General features: G+C 39.2%; 1 protein-coding gene across 1 annotated transcript in view; it reads left to right on the forward strand.

Moving 5' to 3' along the window:
• Nucleotides 1–659: 659 nt before the first annotated feature.
• Lemd3 (LEM domain containing 3) overlaps nt 660–18,720 on the forward strand; it is a 46,970-nt gene continuing 28,909 nt past the window's right edge. The window contains exon 1 of the mRNA XM_069988090.1: nt 660–2,250. Coding sequence (XP_069844191.1) covers nt 666–2,250 — 1,585 coding nt within the window. The 5' untranslated portion in view covers nt 660–665. The remainder of the gene's footprint in view (nt 2,251–18,720) is intronic.

The raw sequence follows: 18,720 nt of genomic DNA on the forward strand, positions 1-18,720 counted from the left end.
GGAAGTTAATCCAACCAATCTGGCACAGTTCCTATGCCAAAAATCCACGTCATATTCTCATAAACTTACAATTCATCTACTCATTCCACAAACGTTTGTAGAAGTGTCGTGAGTAAAACCACAGGTTCCTCTGTGCATGGAGCCTGCAACTCAAAGGGAACCGAGAGCCCAGAGTCGGACAACAACAGCACCCATCCATAGCGTGGCTCTCAAGACCTCCCTTCTCTCCGGGCTCGCTCACCACGAACCGGGAAGCCAATGCCGTCGACTCCCACGGCAGATTTCCTTTTCATGAGTCACGGCCCGATGCAGAAGCCTGGGAAGAAGAGGTCAAGGTGTGGACGGCTCCCGGGGATGGATGAATGGCCGGCATTTGGAAGAGCAGGGGCGAAGAGCGACGCTCGAACCCCAGGGCCGGCAGGCTCGGAGGCGCGCGGGGGGCTCGGAGGTGCGCGCCCGGCCAGACCGCGCCGCCGCGGGAGAGACCTGCGGGCGGCGCGCGCCGCTCAGGTGGCCGCTTCCCGCTCAGGTGAACGCACCCCGCGCCTCCCATTGGCCGAGACGCCCGCGGCGCTGGGCGGGCGACGCAGCCCGGTCTAGTTCAGGGTCTAGGGCGGCGCGTCACTTCCGGTAGCGCGGAGCTTGTAAAACACCCTGGAGAGAAAATGGCGGCGGCAGCAGCGGCTTCGGCGCCTCAGCAGCTCTCCGACGAGGAGCTTTTCTCTCAACTCCGCCGTTACGGCTTGTCTCCCGGTCCCGTGACGGAGAGCACCCGGCCGGTCTACCTCAAGAAGCTGAAGAAGCTTCGGGAGGAGGAACAGCAGCAGCAACACCGGTCCGGGGGCCGCGGCCACAAGACGCGGAACAGTAATAACAATAACACGGCGGCCGCCACGGTCGCGGCGGCGGGTCCGGCGGCGGCCGTGGGCATGGGGATCCGGCCGGTGGCGGGCGATCTCTCCTACCTGCGGACCTCGGGGGGTCTGGGCCGGTTGTCGGCCTCAGGCCCGGAGAGCCCCGTGGCGGGGCCCGGCGGTGCGGCGGCCGCCCCCGCGGCTGGCAGCAAAGTGCTGCTGGGCTTCAGCTCGGACGAGTCGGACGCCGAGGCCAGTGCCCCGGACCAGGCTGGCGGCGGCGGCGGGAGCGGGGCCGGCCGGAGGGACCGGGCTGCGCTCCAGTACCGCGGGCTCAAAGCGCCGCCGGTCTCCCTGGCCGCCGGCGAGCTGACGAACCCCAACCCTGCCGAGCGCAGGAAGCCCCATTCGTGGTGGGGGACCCGGAGGCCCGCGGGTCCAGATCCGCAGATCCCGTCGGGGAAAGACGGCGCCGGGGAGGACGGGGAGGAGGACGGGGAGGACCGCGAGAAGGGGGATCCCGAGGCCGAGGAGCCGCTCTGGGCGGGCCGAGCCGTGAACGGCAGCCGGCTTCTCCCGTACTGCTGTCGGGAAAACTATTCGGACACGGAGGAAGAGGAAGACGACGACGTGGCCGCTGCCCGGCAGGTATTGCTAAAGGACGACTCCCTTTCCCGGCATCGGCCCCGAAGGAGCCATAGTAAGCCCCTCTCCCCGCTGACTGCTAAATCTGCCGGCAGCCGGCTGGAGACCTCGGCTCCGGGAGGGGGAGGACTGGCGATGAATGACAGGGCGGCGGCTGTCGGGAGTCTAGACAGGAGCCGCAACCTCGACGAGGCGGCTGTGGAGGCGGGAGGAGGAGGAGGAGGTGGAGGAGGAGGAGGAGGAGGTGGTGGTGGTGGTGGCTGCGATCAAGTGGACTCCAGCCCCCTTCCTCGGTATCGCGTTGGCGCTAAGAAGCTGGCGCCGACCCTGGCCTCGCCGCCGCTTCCTGACCTGGACTCCACCTTGGATGCAGCAGCCACAGGCTCTCTTCTGAAAACCAATAACCATATCAGCAGCGGGGCCTTCAGTATGGACTCCCCCAGGATGTACCCCAACAGCCTCCCTCCCAGTTCCACGGTGGCCGCCCCCGCTTCACTCAGGATCAATCACGCCAACCACACGGGCTCCAATCACACCTACTTGAAAAACGCGTACAGCAAACCCAAGCTTTCCGAACCCGAAGAGGAACTTCTGCAGCAGTTTAAACGCGAGGAGGTGTCACCCACTGGGAGTTTCAGTGCTCACTACTTGTCCATGTTTCTCCTAACTGCTGCCTGCTTGTTTTTTCTAATACTGGGACTGACTTACCTAGGAATGAGAGGGACAGGAGTATCCGAGGATGGAGGACTCAGTAAGTATTGAACCCAGTGGGTCAGGTAACCGAGGAACTTTGCTTTAGTGCACTTAGCCAATTTTACATGAGGTCACCTTTACCTGCAAGAACGCGGTTAACGCCACTAAAACGCAATGCATGTGTCATCTTCCTTTAAGAAGCAACAGTATTCCCATTATCAGCATGATAATGCCTCTTAAGTTTTTCTGCATGATGTATTGTGAAACTCAAAACAACTCATAAAAGAACAAAATGTTACAAGCCTGTTACAGAAGGCATTTGCCTGTATGTGTATGACTTAATTTTCTTTTAGCCTTAAATAACTGCTGGTGCCAGTTACTCATGACTTGAAACATTACACGTTGTCAAGCAGGGTTATAAATGCAGATTCCCCTCCCCTCCCCCATTTGTTTTTTGATTTCTAAAAGGCAATGTAATGTCTCCTGAAGTTTGGGTTAAATAGTTTGTGGAATGCAGTATATGTATGGTAGTTCTGTGATTAGAAGAATTAAAAACAGTAAGATGTAGCTCTCAATTGGTTTCCCATCCAGAGTACCTTCCTTCCTTATTAAATAAAAAGTTGTAGTAGAGCAATTCAGGAACTTCTAGTGAGATTTGTTGGACAGTTTTTAGGCCCTGCAGTTTGCCTGCTAAGTGACTACAGGCAAGGATACTCATTCACTCATTAAGCTAGCATCTTGCTCTATTTTGAGCTACCAATACATAGCTGTCATAGTTAAATTATGTCTTTAACCACAAATATAGACCGTCTTGTGTTCTGTGAAGGAAATCACAGTGGGGTAATTCGTGTGTACGACTTTAGATTTAGATTGGATGATCAGAAGAAGGTACTGGATGATCAGAAGAAGGTACTATTCGAGGAGAGAGAGAGAAGAAATGTAAATAGCCTTGAAGAGAAACAGAACAGAACATTCTGGGCAGCGATTACAAGGGGAAAGGCTTTGAATTAAGCAAGAGCCCTTCTGTAGGTTAGTGTAGTTGGAACTTTTCTAATCTATCTCACAATGCTAATAAATGCTCACGAAAATTGAAAGAAAGTGAGTTAGTGTATAATAAATGACTAAATACATGTCTCTTGGTTTTAATTCCTTTTCTTTGAAGATTTCTTGCTGCTTCTAATGTGGATTCACTGTTCATTATTTGTATTTATAAAATTGGCTTACTATATATTTTATTTCAGAGTGGAGTGAAAGATTCAAAATCATGTAAGCTTTGATTAGATATAACCAGTTGTAAGATAGTCAAATGATAGATTTTTACAATATTGCTCAGTTACAAGAGTTGAAAGCACAGTGAAATCTAGCTCTTAACTTTAATTGGTTCCCTGAGAGCAAGAGTGATGTGTCCTGTTCCAGGTATTTGTGAGGGGAAAAAATAAGGGCAATACAACAAGTAAAGTTCACAGTCACTAAATGACATTACCCATCAGCAGTACCTAGCTGCAGCTGTTTGTTTCTCTAAAACTACATGATCCGGTCATTTTCTGTGAGCTAAGTGCACACATTGTCTCATTTAGTCTTATCTCATAGACACAGATGGTATTAGTCTTAATTTTTGAACAAGGATGATGAGAATCAAGTTAGGAAATATATCTCCAATTGAACAGTTAGTGAGTGGTAAGACCAAGATTTAGTCTCAGAATTTTTTCCAGTGATAAAGCTAATTAGCACTCTTGTGAATCATTTGTAGAGTGTTTTCTAGAAAAGAGGATACCATTATTAAGAACAGAATTGAGCATTTGGTAGGATTTTATCTAGAATTAATGATGAATTCTCAATGTGTCTTTCACATACTTCTAAGCGCTATTAAGATGCATGGTAATGTTTTGTTAAGAAGTAAAATTTCAAGTAGAACATGATAGGAATACCTTGATTTTTGGTACTCCTTGACATTCATCCATATGGAAACATCATAAAGTGTCATGGTAAATGTTAGGGATATTTGGAAAAAACTGGCTCACAGGTTAAGAAGATAGATATTCTTGGACTTGTGAATGAATTATGATCCTTACCCTCTAAGCCTCATTTTTATGTTGATAAACAGGAACAATAATATCTGCTGTTGCTGAGGTTGTTTGTTAAAACAAGGTGAATACTGAAAGGCTGAGATGAAGTTTGATGTATTTCTACTAAACTACTTGTCTGTAGATGAATTTTAGTAGTGTACTTCTATTACTATTTAATGCTTAATCTGCATTTACTCCATCAAGTACACATTGTAGAAATAGATGCAGAAGTTGGAATCAGAGTATAGTGATATCCTGCCAGGTACTGGTGGCTCTTGCCTGTAATCCCACTTACTCAGGAGGCTGAGATCTGAGGATTGCTGTTTGAAGCCAGACCTGGCAGGAATGTCCATGAGACTTTTATATCCAATTAACCACCAAAAGCTGGAAGTAGAGTTGGCTCAAGTGGTAGAGTGCTATCCCTGAGCAAAATCGCTCAGGGACAGCACCCCAGTTGCTTTCAGGCCCTGCACCAAAAAAAGTACTTATTTTATACTTTTTTTTTTGGGTCCGGTCGTGGGCCTAAACTCTGGGCCTGGGCGCTGTTCCTCAGCTCTTCAGCTCAAGGCTAGCGTTCTACCACTTGAGCCACAGCGCCACTTGCGGCTTTTTTCTTTCTGCTTATGTGGTGCTGAGGAATCGAACCCAGGGCCTCAGGCATGCAAGGCAAGCGCTCTACTGAGCCACCTTCCCAGCCCCCCCGGCTTTTATTTTTCTGCTTATGTGGTGCTGAGGAATCGAACCCAGGCCTCATGCATGCAAGGCAAGCTCTCTACCACTGAGCCACCTTCCCAACTCACCTTATTTTATACTTGATACTTATGTACCTGATGCAAAGAAGTGCCTGCTAGATCAGTTAGTCTAGTCAGTTAACGGTGTTAGTATTTCAAGAGCCAATAATTTTCATTCCCTATATTTATGTGTTCTGAATATTTTGTCATATTATGCTTAACCATAGGGTTCATCTGTCAAGTAGTATGTTTAAGAAAATAGTTTTGCTTTGAGTAATAATTTCATGAGATTGTAGGTTATATTTGAGAGTAATCTTTAGTGAGCTTTCATTGTTTAAATTGTGTATGAAATATAAAGATTAGTTTTTTTAAACCTTAATCATTTTCTTTGAAAAAATTTTGGCCAATATTTTATTAAATTACTTTTACTAAATCCTTCTGTATCTGTAAAATTAGGGGATTAGATTAGATGATATTTGATATCTTTCCAATTCCAAGGTTTAATAGTCTATCTTTGGCTTATCAAAACAACTCAGGGATGAACTTGTAATCAAGTTGTTTGTCCCACAGGTGATCATATCATGACATCTCACAACTCACAAAAAGATGAAAAAAGACAGAATAGATTTCTTTCTTAGGCTCCTATGATCATTATTTTAAAACTATTCTGTTACAAAATACATAGTTTTTGTAGAAAATATGTGTGGAGATGAAGCAAAAAAATGAATGGACCTAATGCCCCTCTGCCTGATTTCTCATACTTAATCCTGGTACATATAAATTTAAAAGTTAGATTTTTTTCAAAACTTTCTTAATGTTTCTCTTATAAATATGTGTATATGTATTTTCCTTCACTTCAGAGTGCCTACTATATGACAAGGACTATTTTAAGCAATAGAGAGAATAGACAACAATATGTAGCTATGTCAAAGATGAAATGTCTCTGTTAGAGCTTACAGGGAAGATTATAGACAAACATAAGAATTTCAGTTAATGCAAGGAAATGGCATTAGTAGTTCTGAAAGATAGAAGCAGAGGGTATGCAGTTTCTTCATAGGTTGGCAGACCTCTGTGGAGGTAACATTTGAACTGAGTTCTGAATGACTTGAATGAGAGAGCCCTTGCTGCATTCTGGTAGATATAACAGCAAATAAAGAAACAGACTGTCACGTTGAAAGATCAGAAACAAAATGGCCAGTGTCCCAGGGACATAGTGAGTGAGGAGGAGAATGGTGTACAATAAAGTCATAGGTTTGGCATCAGCTAAGCCATAATGGATTTAAAGGCTTTAAAGGAGTCTAAATTTTATATGAATCATACTAAACATATTAGACAACTTGTTTCTTTCCCCTCCCTTTTCCTTTTTGGTTGTACTAAAATTTGAGGTCTGGGTGTTAACACTTGGTAGGCTGGCACTTTCCATTGGAGATAAACCTCCAGCTCTGCTTTTTGTTGGTTACTTTAGAATGCAGCAAAGTATAATCCTCCTGAGTAGCTGAAGTTAACAGGTTTGAGACACCAGAGCTGAGCTGCAACTTGTTTTTATTATGAGCAATTTCTCTGTATCCTAATATTAAGTACAAAGATAGAGTTTAAAAATTGCAGTCTCAAAAAAAAAAATTGCAGTCTCCACTGGTCCCTTTCTCATTGTATATAAATGCTAAAATTTCTGCTATCATAAAATTGTTGGACTCTATTCTCTTTTAGCTCCTCATCAACCAAGACATTCATTGTATTTTCTTTTTTTTTTGGGGGGGGAGGGGTCCGGTCATGGTGCCTGAACTCTGGGTCTGGGCGCTGTCCCTCAGCTCTTCAGCTCAAGGCTAGCGCTCTACCACTTGAGCCACAGCGCCACTTCTGGCTTTTTTTTTCTTTTTGCTTATGTGGTGCTGAGGAATCGAACCCAGGGCCTCAGACATGCAAGGCAAGCACTCTACCACTGAGCCACCTTCCCAGCCCCCATTGTATTTTCTTCTAGCTCTTCACTTAATCCTGTCTGGTTTAGCTTTCTTTACCAACCATTTCCACAACCTATCTCCTTCAAAGTTACTGCTCATTTTCCTTTCCACATTCCTTGGATACATTCAGTGTATTGGTAACTCCCTTCATGTAACTCCAAACTTCTACATCAATAGTTTTAATTTTGATATTCCCATTTGCCTATGTTTTAAACATCTTTATTCTCTGGAGCTTTATTTTGGTATTACTCTCTTTTAGAAATGTATTTTTTACTTAAATAGTTGTGCTAAGGTTTTTAATGTGTCAATTTATGAGTATAGTATGCCTCGATCTGTGCTTAAAACTGCAACTTACATAGCATTTATGTTAGGTATTGTAAGTAATGTAGGGATGATTAAAGAAAAACAGGAGGATGTGTGTAGGTTACATATGCAAATACAGTACCATTTTTACCATGAGACTTCAGCATCTGCAGATTTTGTTGTCTTCTGGTGATTTGGTATCAATTCTTCTTATGTTAAGGAACTATGGTACATATATAGTGACTAACTCATTATTTAACTCAAGTAGTTTTTGACTCTGTACCTGGTAAGGATCTTAAAAAAGAAACTTATTCCTACAGAGGGAGAACTGTCTTCATTAATAACAGTCACAGAAAATAGTTAAGAAATGTATAGGATATTATGTGATGAGTGTTACATTTTATAAAAAGGGAGAATGAAATATGAGCTGAATCAGTCTCAGAGGATCAAAAGCCCTAAATTCCAAATTTGGCCTTTATTCAGTAGGTTGAGAAGTTATAATCCATGGAGGATTTGAAGCAGAGTACCCAAATGATCAAATTGGTCTTTTAATGAACAGGTCTTCCATCTAATGTGAATGGCGAAGGTGGAGGGAAGGAATGAGGTGATAAACACTGGTAGTATAGAACCTGTAGGATGTTGGTAATTGAAAAGAGAATAGTATCTATGAATGAGATAATCTATTTGAATAAAACTATAGTTGGTAAACTATTCTATCTTTATTTTCTGTATTCAGAGTCAAATACTATTGTTATCTTGAGAGTTGGATGACAGAATTGTGATGCCATTTAGAGGAATTAGAGTTGTTGAAGGAGGATCTGGTTTGGGAAAAGATAGTATAGAGATGACTTTGTTGAGGATGTTTATTGAGTTGTTAAAATGAGAATATTTTGTGGTCTTTTATAGGAACACAGTTCCTAGGCCTTGAATTCAAACTCCACAACTCCCGAGATCTATTTTTTAACTGTCATTCCCTGGAATTGTAGAATGCTTCAATTCCATTAAAACAAATGTAGTGTAAGGGGAAAATATAATAAAGTTTTTTTTTAAAGGAAAAGAAAAAAGAACCAAATGAATGGTATACTTAATCTTGGTGCATTTACACACAGTAAAAGGCAATCTAGCATTGTGGCTAAAAGCTACTACCTTAATTCCAATACTTTCTTTACTTAAGTACTATCTACTTTATCCTGGGCAAGTTCCTTCTCACTGTTTATCTCTAAAATGTGGTAAGTACTACCACTTGAGGATTAAATAATAGTTTAGCTCATTGCCTGCTACATAGTATTATATATGGGTTAGCTATTATTATTTATTACTACATGCCATTTTATATGCATTATTTCATTAATTCTCATTTAACTACAGATGAGGGTACTGAGGTTTACAATGACTAGCAAGTTATCTGTAGTGTTTTTTTTAAAGCTAGCAAGTGGAAGGGCCAGCATTCAAACCTAGGTTTTTCTAGTCCAATGTTTTCTCATACTAGGCTCTGTGGGCATACCTGAAGTTTTAAATACAGTGATTTCTGGTTTTCAATTCTAGTAAATTTCAAGTTGAGCTTGTAGAATCTGAAAGTAGACAGATGAAAATCTTAACATGGTCTGTTGTGTACTATATGTTCTACCCATTGTGTTCTTGTGAAGCATGTTTTCTACTGTTAAAACTCTGTATATAACCAACACAGCAATGAAAAATCATATTTATCTAATTTATCATATGTTATTATGGCTTAAATTGTTTCATTTAATAATGCTGTTTTTGGCTTAATGATGACATACTGTAAAGTCTGTTTCCTAAATGATTTTTCATCTATATGTTTCCTTCCAGAGCTAACGTCTAGATAAATGTAACTTACAAGCATTTTTATAGTTATGTAACATTTCTTATAAATTCAGTGTTAGAAATTCTTTAACTTCAGATTTAGTTTTTATGTTTGTTTTGGTTATACTTTAGTTTATATGCTTTCTCTGTTCATACACCCTTTTAAAAAAAAATCAGAACTTCGCTCCTTACTAAATTTGATGAATGGGATAAAAACTACCATTTAGTTTGTTTTTCAGTCTTACTCATTTCTTTATTCTTCTGTATCTTTTCTTCTGTTTCATTTTTTACATAATATCTTCCTGCAAGATAAAACTAAACTGGTGATAATCATTTAAAATGTTAAATATATGCATTATAGTTTAAAACATTACTGCCTTAGACTGTTTTTAGTGTCAGAGTAGAATACTTGGAACTTTAGTGGTTTCATGAAGAAAAGAGATTCATTTCATGGTACAAGATTAATGAGTTTGTATCTGAACAACCTTCTTGTTGCGTATTCCATAGCAGAAGGCAGAAGAGCTAGTGAGTAGGAACATGAGAGCGAGAGAAGGTTGATTTGTTCTTTTTTTGGGGTGGGGGTCCATCATGGGGCTTGAACTCTGGGCTTGGGCACTGCCCCTGCGCTCTACCGCTTGAACCACAGTGCCACGGTTTTCTAGTGGTTTATTGGAGATAAGAGTCTCATGGACTTTCCTGTCCGGGCTGGCTTTGAACTGCGATTCTCAGATGTCAGCCTCCTGAGTAGCTAGGATTACAGGTGTGAGCCACCGGTGCCCGGCTGGTTGATTTGTTCTTAAACCTACTCTGATGAAGAATCCACTCCACTTCATTCATGAAGACAGCTCACTTGACTTGAAGGTCATGATGGTATAGATTAAGTTGCCGACATATAAACTTAAACCATAACCATTATTAAGTGAAAGACCTATTGAATTGTATGGGGAATTTGTGTTCTTCATTGCATTGAACTAGAGGTAGGCTTTACAGTGGACCCAGATCCCTTTTGCAATTCCTAATTCTTATTTAGCAATATTCATTAAGATGAGACCTTGTCATAATGTCTTGCAGTCTTATAAAGTAAACCTTGAGGAAGTGTTATAGTCTCTAGTGTGTAACAGTTGTTTAAAATCTCTTAGAGCAGTGAGCTGTCATCATGTTTAATAAATTGCAGTATTTTATTAGCATAAATTCCTCTGGGTGCCACATTAGCAGTTGCACAGATGCTTGGTATTATTTATAGGTTTGTGTCTAACCTTTGCAGGTTGTCTTGTCTTTAAATTCCTCTTCACTTGTCACCATGCAGTAGAGTAATTCTTTAAATGACATGTACAAAAATAGTTTTCAGGAAGAGATCTGTTAAAGTACTGAAAGGCAGATTGCCAAGATTATTGGATAGGCATACTCTTTTGCTTTAAATTATGTTCATTATACTACCTTTTTAATTTCAGCAGTGGATAAACATAGGGATGTCTTTAGTTGGCAAAATTAGATGGAGGCAACAACCTAATTGTTTAATCTTGGATTTTTGAGTCACTGAGATCCATCTTTGTGGTAGAGGATAGGGAATTCATTATTAACTTTTATTTCCCATTTTATGTGAGTTGATATTTTCTTGTAGTGTAAAAATCTTAGATTAAATCTTTTTTAAAATAACTTCAATTTTGTTTATATTAAAGAATTTTTTTCATATAAATCAAAGTAGCATTATGAAATCATTGGCAGATAAATTCCAAACAACTCAGTGTGTTAGTCTAGAAATCAACTTGTGTGAACATTTGAAAACTAGGACATATTTTGGCTATTTTCAATGTTGTTTCTTATTTTGATAATCAACTTTAAATCTTCCTTGCAGTATAAATTATGTGAATTTTTAAAAATAAGAGCATTTTTAGAACAAAAGCCCTTATAGTAAAATAATTTTGAATTATTTTTGTAAAGAAGGAGGAGCTTTTTTCATCTCAGTTCTAATTTTGAAGAATTTAGATTTAACTGTAAAACAGAATTTTTTTTTTTTCTGAAAGTAAACTGTGGCTTTAAAAATTGTATTTTTAGGGCTGGGCATGAGTTAGTGGTAGAGTACTTGCCTAACATGCATGAAGCCCTGGGTTCGATTCCTTACTACTACATAAACAGAAAAGGCCTGAAGTGGCGCTGTGGTTCAAGTGGTAGAGTTCTAGCCTTGAGCAAAAGAAGCTCAGGGACAGTGCCCAGGCCCTGAGACTAAGCCCAGGACTGGCAAAAAAAAAAAATTCAAGCCCCAGGACTGGCAAATGAATAAAATTGTGTTTTTAAACTAATGTTTCTAGATTTTGAAGTGATTGTCCCCAGATCTCTGATACAATGCTTTTTTTTTAAAAGACTTTTTATTTTTTGCAGCACTTAGGTTTACAGCTAAGTTGAACAGAAGGCACAGTGGTTTCCATTATCCCCCCTACACCTACATATATATAACTTTTCCTTTATCCCTTATCACCATGCCCCACAGTTGTTAGAATTGATACACCTGGATTGGTATGTCATTTTCACCCAGAATCCTTAGTTTATCTGAAGGTTCACTTTTGCAGATATAGACAGTCTAAGCACTTGACAAATTTTAACACATTTTCCACCATTGTAGTCTCATTCCTCATTCATAGTAGTTATACTGTCCTAAGGTTCCTCTGTGTTCTACCCTTCCTTCTAGCCCTTCCTTCCCCAGCCTTAGCTTCTTGGCAGCCGCTGCTCTTTTTACTGCCTCCATCATTTAGCATTTCCTAGAATGCCATGTGTTATCAGATAACATACAGTCAGGTTTTTTTGTTTGTTTGTTTTTTTGCCAGTCCTGGGACTTGAACTCAGGACCTGTATCTGTCTGTGCTCAAGGTTAACACACTACCACTTGAGCCACAGCACACTTTGACTTCTTTTTTTTTCTTTTTTGGTTGGTCATGGGGCTTGAACTCTGGGCTTGGGAGCCGTCCCTGTGTTCTTCAGCTCAAGGCAAGCACTCTACCACTTGAGCCATAGCACCACTTCCGGTTTTCTAGTGGTTTATTGGAGATAAGAGTCACAGACTTTCTTGCCAGGGCTGGCTTTGTACCATGATCCTCAGATCTCAGCTTCCTGAGTAGCTAGGATTACAGGAGCTACCGGCACCCAGCACACTAGGGCCTTTTATGTTTATGTGGTTCTGAGGAATTGAACCCAGGGCTTTATGAATGCTATTGCACTCTACCACTAAGCTCCATTCCCAGCCCAGTTTTTTTTTTTTTTTTTTTAAACTTAGTAATATGCATTTAAGCTTCTCCTGTATTTTTCTTGTGGCTTCAAGCTCATTTCTTTCTTTCTTTCTTTTTTTCTTTTTTTTCTTTTTGGGTCCAGTTTTGGGGCCTGAACTCTGGGCCTGGGCACTGTCCCTCAGCTCTTCAGCTCAAGGCTAGCGCTCTACCACTTGAGCCACAATGCCATTTCCGGCTTTTTTTCTTTTTGCTTATGTGGTGCTGGGGAATCGAACCCAGGACCTCAGGCATGCAAGGCAAGTGCTCTACCACTGAGCCACCTTCTCAGCCTAAGCTCATTTCTTTATAGTCCTAGATAAATATTCCACTCTCCAGATGTATCACAGTTTTATCCATTTTCTTATTAAAGGACATTTTGGTTTCTTGACAATTATGAATAAAGCTACTGTAAAATCCATGTGTAGGTATTTGTATGAAAATATTTTTACTCCCTATCAAGAAGCATGATTGTTGGATTATATTGGGAGAATATGTTTAAGTTTTTAAGAAGTCACCAAGCTTTTCTTCCAAAATGAATGTGCCATTTTGCATTCCTAGCAGTAATAAGTGAAACTTTCTAGCTATTTAATGCCTTGTCAACATTTGGTGGTTATCAGTGTTCTGGATTTTTGTCCATTCTGAAAGGTATGTGATGCAGTGGTTTCTCATTTTAATTTGCATTTCCTCAGTAACATACGAAGTGGATATCTTTTCTGTATTCTTTCTTTGGTAAAATATCTATTAAGTTCTTTGTCTTATTTCTAAAGTAGATTTTCTTTTTTTATTGCTGAATTTTAAGAGTTATTGTATACTTTGTATAATAATGCTTTACCATATTTTTTTGGTGGGGTCATGGGGCTTAAACTCCAGGTCTGGTTGCTGTCCCTCAGTTCTTCAGCTCAAGGCCGAGTGCTCTACCACTTGAGCCACAGAGCCACTTCCAGTTTTCTGGTGATTAATTGGAGATGAGTCTCATGGACTTTACTGCTTGGGCTGGCTTTGAACTGTGATCCTTAGATCTCAGCCTCCTGAGTAGTTAGGATTATAGGCATGAGCCACCAAGGCCCAGCTGCATGTATGTTTTGACTCTGTTTTCTGCTTTTATTTTTTTGACAGTGTCTTTTGCAGAGCATGAAATTTTAGTCTAATGAAATTCAGCTTATCTGTTACTTCATAGGTCATGCTTTTGACATTACATAAAGTCATTGGCAGACCCTAGGCCATGTTGATATTCATCTTATTTCCTAGGTGCTCTATAGTTATATGTTTTACATTTAAGTCTCTGATCCATTTTCAGTTAATTTTTACTAAGGGCATACAGTCTAGTCAAATGGGCCAGCCACATACTAAGATGAGTTAATTATTCCCTTTCCTGTCTTCTGAAATATAATTACCAGGAATTGGTATAAATTCTTTCTTAAATTTTTGGTAGAATTTATTGTTGAACCCATATAGGCATGATGCTTTATGGGTTTTTTTTTGGTCCGGTCGGGGGCCTGAACTCTGGGCCTGGGCGCTGTCCCTCAGCTCTTCAGCTCAAGGCTAGCGCTCTACCACTTGAGCCACAATGCCATTTCCGGCTTTTTTTCTTTTTGCTTATGTGGTGCTGGGGAATTGAACCCAGGGCCTCATGCATGCAAGGCAAGCGCTCTACCACTGAGCCACCTTCCCAGCCCTGATGTTTTGTGTTTTTGAGGGTTATTTATTATTGAAATAACATCTTAGTTGATTTAGACATAGTCACATATTTGTTTTTCCTCTGAGTTTTGACAGATTATATCTTTCAAGAAATTAATTCCATGTTGGATATCAAATTTGGGGACATACAATTCTTAAGTTCTTCTTTGAATGTCCATAGGATATATAATAATGTCTATTCTCATTTATAATATTAGTTTGATAATGTGTCTTCTCTTTTTTTAACCTGTCTAAAGGTTTATTGAGTTCAGTGATCTTTTCAAAAGTTTTCACTATTTTTCTCTATAAAATTCATTTTAAAACCATAGATTTGTGTCCTAGTTCTTACTGTGTTTCTCTTCTGTTTACTTGGACTTAATTTTTTTTTTGTATTTTTTTCTAAGATGGAAGCTTATAATTGATTTCTTATCTTTTTTCTTTCCTAACATATATTAGGGAAAAATCAATTTCCCTCTAAGCACTACTTATGGAGCAACCCACGCATTTTGATAGGTTGTGTTTTTCACTTATTTCAGAATGTTTTTAAATTTTTCTTGAGATTGCTTTTTTGACTTGTGTTATTTAGAAGTATGTTATTTAATCTGCAAGTGCTGTGGAAATTTTCCAGTTTTCTTTCTGTTGTTGATTTCTAGTTCAGTTGTGATAGGAAAGCAGACATTGGGTTTGTTAAAGTGTGTTTTATGACACAAAAGGTGATCTGTGTTGAATGTTTCATGTGAACTTGGAAAGAGTTAATTTATTCTGCTGTTGTTAGATGAAATAATGTGTAGATATCCCTTCCATCCAGTTGTGTTGTTATTCAGTTCAACTATGTCCTTACCCATTTTCTGCTGGGTAGATTTATTTTTGGTAGAGGAGTGTTGAAGTCTGTAGTTTAATAATGGATTCATCTTCTCCTCACTCTTACCAATTTTTGCCTCACATACTTTCATTCTAAGTTGTTAGGTGCATACACATCAAGGCTTATGCCATCTGGAGAATTATCCTCTTTATTATATATAATTCCTCTATCACTGGTATTTTTTATTGCTCTGAAGTGTGTTATATCCAAAATTAATACTCTCCCTTTTTTTTTTTTTTTTTTTTGCTAATTAGTCATAGCATCGCATACCTTTTTTCCTCTCATCTCTTTTTATCTACTGTCTTTAAATAGATTTCTTTTAGACAGCATGGACTTGGGTCTTATTTTATGATTTACCTAGATGTTTTAATTAATGCATTTTGGCTTTGTGTTCAAAGTTATTATCAGAGTTCCATTAAAAGCTATCACATTCTTTTTATTACTTTTTATATATTGTTTATTTTTATTTACTACTTTTGCTTTTTGTCCCTATTTTTCCCTTAGGAATTTTTTGTTGTTTTTGACTTTGTTTTAGAGTCAGGACCTCACTGTGTAGCCTAGCTTTGTTTGAAACTTGCTAGGTAGGACACACTGGCATTAAACTCTTGCTTCTGCTTCCTTTGTGCTAGGTTTTTAGGCATGTACCACAACACCTAACATGGAATCTTTGTGTTGTTCGTTTGTTTTTTTTTTGCTGTTGTTATTTAGTATTTTTTTTATTGTTAAGATACTGTACAGAGGGGTTACAGTTCAATGAGTAAGGTAATGAGTACATTTCCTATGGAGCATTGTTACCGCCTCCTTTGTTTTCTCCCTATCATCCCCTTCCTTCCCCACCTCCCCAAATCCTCCCTCTGCCATCTTTGTTTTTATTGTGAGATTGAAAAGGAATATGATATTCTTTATCATTTTAAAGAATAAGAACTAGCCTACATTGACAAATTTGATAACTAGTTTTGATTTTATTGAATATATTGTTTTTAGTTTTCTTTGTATTCTTAGTAACAGATACCAACATTTAAAGCTTTTTTATCTAAAAATATAAATCTAAAAAAAATATAAAAATATAAATACTAAAAAAAATAGTTTACTTAGACAGGAGATTGTTGCCTCCTTAAAATAGGCAGGTGAAAACTGGAAAGTTTATGAGAAATGGAAAAGTTTTGAATTCTGGCTCTTCTCTCTTTTCTTTTTTTTTTTTTTCTTTTTCTTTTTTATTGTGAAAATGCTGTACAGAGGGGTTACAATTACATGGACAAGATAATGTGTACATTTCTTATCAAGCATTTTTTTGTAGCCTCCTCCTTTGTTTCCCCTTCCCATCTCATCCTCCCCCCCACCCCCACACCCAACCCTCCTCCCCCCCACCACCACCAAAGGTGTAAAGTTCGTTTTTGACATAACGACTTGTACGTCTCATTGTTGCAATGGGTCCACCTGTATCCCTATTTAAACAATTAGTTTTTTCCCTTCCCCTCTTCTCTCTTTCATTCATTATCCTTCATTAGATTTGTATGTCTCTACTCCAGATAGTTAGGTGGGATTACAGTGGAAAGATTATGATTAGAAAAAGAATGATACCAAAGTGTACCTTAGGCAAGTTATATAATGAACCCCTAGATAATTTTATTCTAATTTATTCAGTATACATTAAGTAAACTGGGCCTGTTTTGTAACTTTAACTTATATTTCTAAAAGCCAGGAAATACTTGGAGAACTTTTAAAAAACAAATGGGCAAAATTTTTGTTGCAAAAAGAATGTCCTGTCTTTTCCACTCGGTCCATTTTTAGATCAGTCTGTCTGATGGCTAAGTGCAGAGATGTTTGATACACAGGTGCAGTGTCTGGCAGCTGTTGGAAATATTCCCTCACACTCCTATTCCTCTCACCTTCTTCATGTGTAATTATGGCCTGGCTAAGCCATTAATGGTAAAGATGGGATTTGAAAATTTGAATGTTCTTGAAAAAGTACAACCCAGAGTCATTCAGGGAAATGAATTTAACTGCCTGGATGACTTTAGTTTTCTTAAGACTAATACCTAACCTTAAGGGCATAGAGTTAGAATTGTGAGGAGCTTCTTTGGAAACCCATGTATAGAGTTATTGCCCTTTAAACTGAAATTTATTTGGAAAGGGCTTATGTTTATTTATTAGTCTCCTGCAGCCATCAAAATCACTGGTGCCTAATAGATACTTGATACATGTTTGTGAATCTCTTAAATTGCAAGTAAGTCAAATGAAAACATTTAAATGTGATAAGGTATTAGAAATTACGGCTTTAAAAAAAAAGCTCACGATAAAGTTCCAAAGCAGTTGGAGCACTATTGCGAGAGAAAGAGCTCTGGTTCATTCTACCATGGAAGCATGGTGTACTACTGATAATACTTCCCAAACTGAATTAGAGAACTTATATTAAAGAGACATTTTTCCTTATCTAAAAATCAGCCCAGTATTTTTTTTAATCAACTGTGTTTTCCCTGACCCATCCACTCATTGTTATTTTATATCATAGGATATTAAAAAATCGGAAAGTTTCCTTAAACCAGGAGGAAAAACGTTTTCTGTTGTTGTTCTATAATGAGAAGGACTCAGATATACTGAAGTTTGAATCTTATGTGTTTTTTGTTTTTTTGGGTTTTTTTTTGGTTGGTCATGGGTCTTGCCTGAGTTCTTCAGCTCAAGGTTAGCGCTCTACCACTTAAGTCACAGCACCACTTCCAATTTTCTGGTGGCTAATTGGAGATGAGAGACTCATTGACGTTCCTGCCTGGGCTTGCTTTGAACCACGATCCTTAGATCTCAGCCTCTAAGTGGCTAGGATTACAGGCGTGAACCACTGGTGCTCAGCTTGAATCTTATCTTTTTGAATCCCAGTTTATTAAACTATATTTACTTTACCTTTTCATATACCAATATCTCTGCTCACAAAAGTGGAATAACTTCTTTAACATAAAGGTGTTGTGAGGATAAATTAGGTACTTTTGGAGTACATGGCAACAGTATTTTCTCTGGCACATAGCAAAAACTCAGTAATTGTAATGTAGCTTTATTTTTCTTCAGTGGAGAGGGTTGTACACTGATCAGAACTACAGTAGCTTTGTGGCATTGATGAGATTGTTACACTGGTACGCCTTCAAGTTTCTGTATATCCTTATCACCCAGTATCTTCAAGGTATTAAGATAGATAGGGATTTTTGCAGTTTTGTTGGGGGAAGAAACAAACACCAAATAATTAAATCATAATATATGGTGGTCATAAAGAGAATGAGAATGTGAAGTTACAAGTAGTTACACATACAAGTTACAAGTAGTACACATACTTCATGGTTTTATCATAGCAGTAAACTGAGACCTCGGGATAACATAAAAGAGAATGAAGACTTTCAGGTATGAAGATCAGACAGATCTGAAGGAAGTATTTTTGTGCTTTGTGTCTTCCAAATGCACAAATAGAAACATGTAAGCACAGACTAAAACTTTCTGTGTTGATGCTGAGAAAACTGGAGGAAAAAATCATAAATGTGCTAATTGCTGTTTTCTTGGATCAGTAAATAGCAGATCATTAATTTACATTTAAATCAGAGGGTAGGCCATAACTTAGTACTTGGGCCTTTCTTGTAAAGCATGAGCCAGATAACAGATGGTTCCAGTTTTCTCCCTTAGAGAAATAAGTGAAAATGTTTAAAACCCTACAGAATCTGTACCTGCTGACTCTTTAAATCTTATAAATTTTATTTAATTTCTCACTTCTTGTTCTTCATCTACTCTTTCTAGCCATATTGACTTCCTTCCATTCTGGCAGTAACAGTCTAGACTTGGTACCACCTTACAACCTTCATATACCTTT

This window comes from Dipodomys merriami, unplaced genomic scaffold (genome assembly GCF_024711535.1).
Source record: "Dipodomys merriami isolate MVZ:Mamm:240054 unplaced genomic scaffold, mDipMer1.0.p SCAF_10, whole genome shotgun sequence".
NCBI lineage: Eukaryota > Metazoa > Chordata > Mammalia > Rodentia > Heteromyidae > Dipodomys > Dipodomys merriami.